This window comes from Vombatus ursinus, unplaced genomic scaffold (assembly GCF_900497805.2).
Source record: "Vombatus ursinus unplaced genomic scaffold, bare-nosed wombat genome assembly UNPS02014852.1, whole genome shotgun sequence".
Lineage (NCBI taxonomy): Eukaryota > Metazoa > Chordata > Mammalia > Diprotodontia > Vombatidae > Vombatus > Vombatus ursinus.
The window spans coordinates 766,611-773,916 of NW_020954630.1; the positions used below are offsets into that span (position 1 = coordinate 766,611).

The 7,306-nt window shown below is 39.9% G+C and overlaps 1 protein-coding gene across 1 annotated transcript in view; it reads left to right on the plus strand.

Annotated features, from left to right (window-relative positions):
* GIMAP8 (GTPase, IMAP family member 8) overlaps positions 1-7,028 on the plus strand; it is a 17,357-nt gene extending 10,329 nt beyond the window's left edge. The window contains exons 5-7 of the mRNA XM_027841056.1: positions 24-128; positions 3,111-3,781; positions 6,466-7,028. Coding sequence (XP_027696857.1) covers positions 24-128; positions 3,111-3,781; positions 6,466-6,531 — 842 coding nt within the window. The 3' untranslated portion in view covers positions 6,532-7,028. The remainder of the gene's footprint in view (positions 1-23; positions 129-3,110; positions 3,782-6,465) is intronic.
* Positions 7,029-7,306: the final 278 nt, after the last annotated feature.

Sequence of the window (7,306 nt, forward strand, 5' to 3'; positions counted from 1 at the left end):
TGAATTGCTGATGAAGGAGAAAGGTGGCCAGTGCTATGCTGAATTTAATGTAAATAGAAGAAAGCAAACAAATACTAAAGATTCTGAGGCAGATGTTACCAATCCTACCAGAGGTCCTATAAATGAAAGTAAGAATCTGAACCTAAGCATTACATTGTTCCTAACAATCTCTCACACTTTTAACTCAAGAAAAAATTTATAATGGGATTAAAAAAACTAAATGGTTCCATTTTAGCCCTTTATTTTTACAGATGAACAACTGATTGCTATGAAGATTAGCTGACTTGCCCAAAATCACATACTCATAAGTAGCAGTGTCCTCTGACCTATATTCTGTACTCTTTCCACTACATGCTTTTGCTTCTATTGCATATTATATTTATATATATTGTATATCCATAATATGAGTTACTCTCAGAAGGATCCCATGGAGACTGAAAGGTGACAATTATATTTCTTTCTTTTATGCCAGATGCAGAAAGTGATGTAAAGACATGTTAAAGGCTCCACTCAAAGTCACACAGGCAGTAAGTGGTAGAACAAGGATGAGCACCCAGGTCTCTCAGCTGCATATTCGCTGCTCTTTCCCTACCTTGCCTTGCCTGATGACTACATTGACCTTTTGACTGGGATAGCGTCCTTTCTAAGATTTGTGCCTTGGAGCTTCCATTGTTTTCCTGGAATGTTACCTTTTTAGGGTTCTGGGGTACTAATGTCATTAAATAGACCTTAGACTAACTTAGAAGATGTGATAACTGGCACAAGTTGGTTCTGTCACTGAAAGGAGATGGGAAATTGAACAAGCCACTTTTCCTTTTGGGCTTCAGTTTCCATATTTAAAAAATTAGGAGACTAGCCTGGGGGATACTTGGGCTACAGAGCACTGTCCCGATAATACTAAGTTCAGGAGGACAGTGGGGTTTAGAACCTCAATTATCCCTTGTGGATATCCTTGGGACCTCCTGCCACAACTGAGAGCCCCTGACAGAGAATCAGCAGAGAACAATCAATGTAGAAGAAATTCCAGGAAACACCTCAGATGGGAGGCAGATTTGAGGAGTCTTCATAGGCCTCTGCATCTATGGTAAGGCAATGTGATATCACAGAAAGAGATGTAGACTTAGCAAAGAACCAAAAGATGAAACACAGCACCTACCTTTTGCCACTCCCATTCCCTTCACTGGTGGGGCCAGCAGGAACATTTATGAAGGTCTAGCTGAGCTTTCCTTAGGATATGAAGCTTTAGGTGGACAGGTTCCATGAGTATGGGCTGTTACTATCTGTAGCATCCAGGATAGCCTCATGTACTTTGGGATCCTCAGATACTGACATTGGAAGAATCATTTTATTTCCATTTTCATTCTTCAAAGGCAGAGGAATTTGGCAGTCCCATGGGCTGTTTCATCCCCTTGTTTTTCATAAATGTATAAACAAGAACGAAATTCATCAAAAGAAAGTCAATTTACTTGGTAAGACCATCTCTAAATTTCCAGCTCCAATAGGTTACATTTTTAAAAAGTTAATTTATTTTTATTTAACATTTATTATCTCTCCCTCTTACTGCCCTTCCTAATTTAAAACAATTTGAATGAACAATTAAAAAACCCTCATAACAAATATGCATAGTGCAACAAAATCAATTGTCATGTTGGCCTTGTCATCTTGTAAGAAGTAGGTGCTGTGTTTCTTCTTTGTTCCTTTGGTAAGTCTACATTTCTTTCTGTGATATCACATTGCCTTACTATACAGAGGCAGAGGTCTCCAATTTCCCTATGATCCAGCAATATAAAATAGTGTTTGCAGTTGCAATTCTCTATTGGTATAGGAACTCCCAAAGAGAAAAGAAATAATACTCACCTTCTAAAGCAAGACTGGAAGTGCTGTGGGGATTGTAATATGACAATTTCCTCCCAGGAGACAGTGAGAAGAATTCTCTCTAATTGCCTTCAGGGTAAATTATAATGAATTCATGAAGACTTCACAAATTAATGAATCTTTAGGAGGAATTTAGTGGATGAGAGACACATGCTGCCTAGTAAATAGGCATAAAGAAAAGCAAAAGGATACATGTATGGAAAATTCTTTTTTATCTGTAATTTCAACAGCTAGAGAGCTCAAACAGTTTCATTTTCCTTTGTCATCTACAGTATAAAATGATAGCTGATATTTTCTACTACTGGTCCTTAAGTGAATCATCAAATAATTTCAATTATGTTTCAATTATGGTTTTCATTGCAGTATATCTTGGTGTATTCTAATTTTATAAAAACTGGTAATACATGATGGCATATTTATAATCACTTTCAGGTAATCAAGATACAGGTACACTCTATAGATTGTTATTTCAGCAAAACATTTTGTAGTAACCTAATTAATAGGTTGTAACCAAACCCCACCATGAAGTCTCAAAAATCTAATGTAATGTGCCAGTGTGTCAACTGTTTCTTTGGAACTCTCTTGTAATGCTACTTTGCCTGTGTTAGAAAGGGCTTAGCAGTATTGAGTCGTCTAGATCATCCTGTTTCTTGAATAGGAAGGAATTTGTTATTGTTCACATGACACGAAACTGAACAATGAGGGCCCAGTCCTTGGAGCATGAACATTTGATGAGCCTGTTTCTAGAAGTGCATGATGTGGAATGGATGTGTCCAGTTCTCCACTTAAGAACATGTGCAGTTATATTCTGGGGCTCTTTCCTGTCTGCTCACTGATCAGTGGTGGGTGAAGGCCATTCGGTTGGCTGCTGAGTCAGAAGTGAGAGTGTATGTGAAAGGCCCCAGTGGAGAAACTCATTCTCTTTCCTTCCTACTAGATGCAATGTGTAATGACTCCGAGCTTCAGAGGGCCCTGAGATATAGGCTTGCCACCAGACACATATATATGGCTCCAGGACTGGTCGCTCATCAAGTCTTCCCATTACATTGAAAATAGGAGGGCATATCTTCAGCCAGAGAAGAAGAAAGATTAGAGGAGACATATAAACTGGACCAGGAGCAAGGAGACATGTAAACTGGACCAGCAAAGCAGCATTTGAGAAATAGAGAACATATGGACAGTAGCATTTCCAAAGAGGACATAATTGTTAATCTTTCATATGTTTCTTCCCACAGATATTCTGAGCCTCATCCTTGTAGGGAGAACTGGGACTGGGAAGAGCTCAACTGGGAACACCATTATTGGGGAACATACTTTTGAAGCCAAACTTGCTGGAAAATCAATCACTAAGACCTGTCAGAACAAGAAGAGAACCTGGAAAGAGAAGAGTATTATAATTGTTGATACTCCATCCTTTGACCTTACCCTGGCTAGTGAAGATCTTTCTAAACAAAAGGAAGAAGTCATTCATAGCCTATACCTATCTCAAGGACCCAGGGTTTTCATTCTGGTGATTCAGCTGGGCAGGTTCATTCAAGAAGATGAGAAGAGCATTAGGGAACTAAAAACCATATTTGGAGATGAGATCACTGAGTACATGATTGTGCTCTTCACCAGGAAAGAAGATCTAAGTACTACTGGGACACTGGAGAATTACATCAAGGCTTTAAATAATAAACCTCTTAAGAAGCTAATTAAACAGTGTGGAGGAAGAGTTTGTGCTTTTAACAACAAAGAAAGTGGTCCAGCTCAGGAAAATCAAGTTAATGAGCTCTTGGAAATGGTGGATAAACTGGTCCAGAGTCATGGAGGTCAAGGCTATCCTGCCAGTGATAAACCTGAGACTTATACCAGAAGGATTAAAGATTTCCAGAGGAAAAAATTATTCAAGACAAGAGACAAATTGGTACACAAGAACAATTTATTTTTTCTGTAATCCAGTTAGTTCTTGCTGTGCCCGATGACCCGTAAAAGTAAGGAGTGCCTCAGGACATCTGGAGAGGGTATTCTTGGGGACAGTCAGATAGATGGATGTATTGGTTTATTATAATGCTGGGGTGTGGCTAGCAGCAGATTGTAAATTGAGGGTGAGAAATTGAAGCAAGTTTTGAGGAAGCAGGCTAAGGGTCAAAACAAGGTTGTGAATTGCAGTTGGGTAGGTAAATTGGAAAGAATCTGGACATGCATGAAATTACAAGTGGCAAGGCAGTAACTATTTGAAAAGGACTCAAGTATCAGAGAACCAACCAAGGAGGGAGCAGTACAAAGTCCAGGGAGACAATCAAGAAGGAAGAGATACACAGGTGTTTTCAGGGCAAGGGAAAGTGAGCAGAGGGACAGATCTGAGGCACCAATAACAAATACTTTGATTATAGAGACTGATTTTTCTTCTTCAAGTTGAGAACTGTTCTATGGGGGCTGGAAATCATCACAATACAGCTGGCTTAGACCAAGAAAATCATAGGGAACACTTAGTCAATGTGGCAAGTGTGTGGACAGAGAAGGGCATCACCTTCTGGAAGGAAAATCTTAATATAAATAGATATTTTGATTCCTCTTTTGTGTTGGGCTATGATATATATTAGCATAACCTGTGACTCAAAGTTCATTTGCATAAGACTCTGTTCTTTGGTGGAGATAGATTACTTAATGCTACACATCTGCATGAAGGATAGAGTTGGTGAGAGCTTGGGAGAAGAGAGAACGTGTCTTGCTTCCAGTTTCAAGGGAAGAAGACATGGGATTGCAGCCTCCTTAGAGGTCTCTGACGGGAGAGAAAGACTGGGAAGAAGTTGACGTGTAGAGGACCTGGCAACTTCTATCATGTCAATGTCCCCAGTTTGCTACACTAGAAACTTTGGGGAATTTCCCATTGAGTGAGATCTGAGACTCTCTCTCTCTCACTCTCTGTCTCTCTCTCTCTGTCTCTGTATCTCTGTCTCTGTGTCTCTCTCTGTCTCTGTCTCTCTGTGTCTCTGTCTCTGTCTCTCTGTCTCTCTCTCTCTCTGTCTCTCTGTCTCTGTCTCTCTCTCTCTCTCACACACACACACACACACATACATACACACACACACACACACACACACACACACACACATTATCTAACTCCCAATGGGAAAGCTCAGTTACTCAAATTGTGTGTCATATGTTTTCATATGTATATTTTCTCTGATTTCTATTTGCTATCAGCTTAGATAGCCATCTTCTTTGTGTGTTCTTTGTGGAACAGGTATTTGGTGGGAAAAGAGTCAAGCTTTTGGATATGTAATTTGGAAAACTCTTTCCCTGTTAAATGATACCAACAGGGATCTTAGCTTGAAACTAAAAATAATTTTCTATAGACTAAACATATTTTAGGGGGAGATAAATATAGATGTAGCCCAGTGATATTTTTCTGAGAAGAGCAGAGTGGCCAGCCTCTGGCCCCAAACCTCTTGCTCCTCTCCTGGCAGAAATCAAAGGGATATATTTAGAGATATCTATTCCATTTTGTGATAGATAAGAGGGAAAAGCTTTGCTGGTAGAGTTCCCCTCCCTTTCCTTAGTATCTTCTTGAGACTTATCAACATTTCAAGACAATTGTCATAGTTAGGGTGTGACACAAATTAAAGGGGCAAATGAGGAGGGATTCATTCTTGTTTCTCTAGCCTCAGTAGAAGGTTCTGCTTAGTCAGGGAGGGGAGCACTCTGCCTGTACCCCAAGGCAGGGAGAAGGTGAATTGAGTTCAGTCTGACTCAGCCAAAAGTAATGGTTGGGGGCTTTCCATTTAGAGGAGTAATTAATGAATCATAACCACCTGAGCAACATCGCATGGGCGGTGATGCTAGGTAAAGTGAAGCCAAGCAAGCAAAGACAGAGATGAAAGTGTATTGACCAACCACAAGGAATGTGGCCTGGGTGGTCTCACTCAGTGGAAGCAAGGACACTTTTCCAAAGCTATATAGAGCAGGATCACCAAAGAGCTCTTAGGGCCTCAGCCCTTATCTTAATCTTAATTCAGTGAGTGGTACTTAAGAAGCTAGAGAAAGGGCAGAATGAAGGGGATGTGGTGGATGGCAGTAGCAGTGCAGTGGAGAAACACAAGAAGACAGCTGTGGAGGTAGAGAGTGAAAATAGGGTACAGCTTCAGTAAACGACAGCTGCAGATGGAGAGCTCCAGTGGATGATGTCTGCAGGGGACAACATTTCAGGAGGTGACAATGGTAAAGGTGATAAGCAGTGGCACAGGGCAGAACTTCAGAGGATGACAAAAGCAGAGTTGAGCAGCAAGAGGGAGGAAGCTCTGGGACCACAGGAAGCAGCATCAACACCAGAAGGGAGGCATCACCAGATGCTGGGAATATAGAGTCATCTGAACTCAACTTGTAGAGATTTTCTTCTGTGAAGCAAGGTAGATGGCATTGATACCCTAACTCCTCTCAGACCATGAGTTTTCCTGCAGATTTTTTTCCCTTCTCCACACTGGCACCCCTATAGGTCTGTAGAATATTATGTTCATTTATGTATGGGGACTGATACTGATTTGTGTATGGAATATGACAACAAATTAATACATGTTTTTTTTCCTGTTATTTTTTTTGTTCCCCTAGGTAACAGTTATGGGGGTTAGGCTGGAAGCAGGATCTGGGGGACCAAGGCTGGTTTTTGGCTCTTAGGCTTACTTGGAGAAGAAACCACACTATGAGCCCCCAGCTTCCCAGAAATGACTAAATGAAGCCTCACTAGAAACCAAACCAAGTGGGGTGCAACCCCAATCTTCCTTGCCCAAAGCCACTTGTTCTGATTGCTAGCATCTGCCTCCCTTGCCTCTACCCATTGGCTTCCAATCTACCATTGCTGTTTCTGCCTTCCTGAGCAAGGCAACATTGTTTAGGGCTAGTCTGAATGAGATTTGGACTGAGTATTCCCTATTATATCTCTCAAGAAACTTGAGAGGTATTCAATGTGTGGTGTGGGAATCAGAATAGGAAATGAATTGAGTGAAGTAACTAAGTGTATATATTTTTTGAAGAAAAAAATGTAGTTTGATTGACCAAATATTGAGCGTCTTTCTATTCTTTAGAAGGTATATATTAGTTTTGGCCACTTTTTCATATAATAACTAAGTTGCTTGAAGTCAGGAATTCAATAAAAGTACTCCTGATAAACTCAACAGTGTCATGTATCATTTATAGAACTCAATGTAATAAAAATTGTGATGAATAAGGCAAACATGGACAAAAGACTCAGAAAAATGGAAACTAAATAATATTACCCTAGAGAATAAGTGGGCCAAAAAAAACCCCCCACAGAAACAAAGCTGAAAATAAATTAAATGAAAATATATAAAAATACAACATACCAAGATTAACAAAACATGAAATATAGAACTTAACTTCAGAAAAGAAGTTTGAGCAAGCCATAAATAAATTTCTAAAAAATGAAATCCTA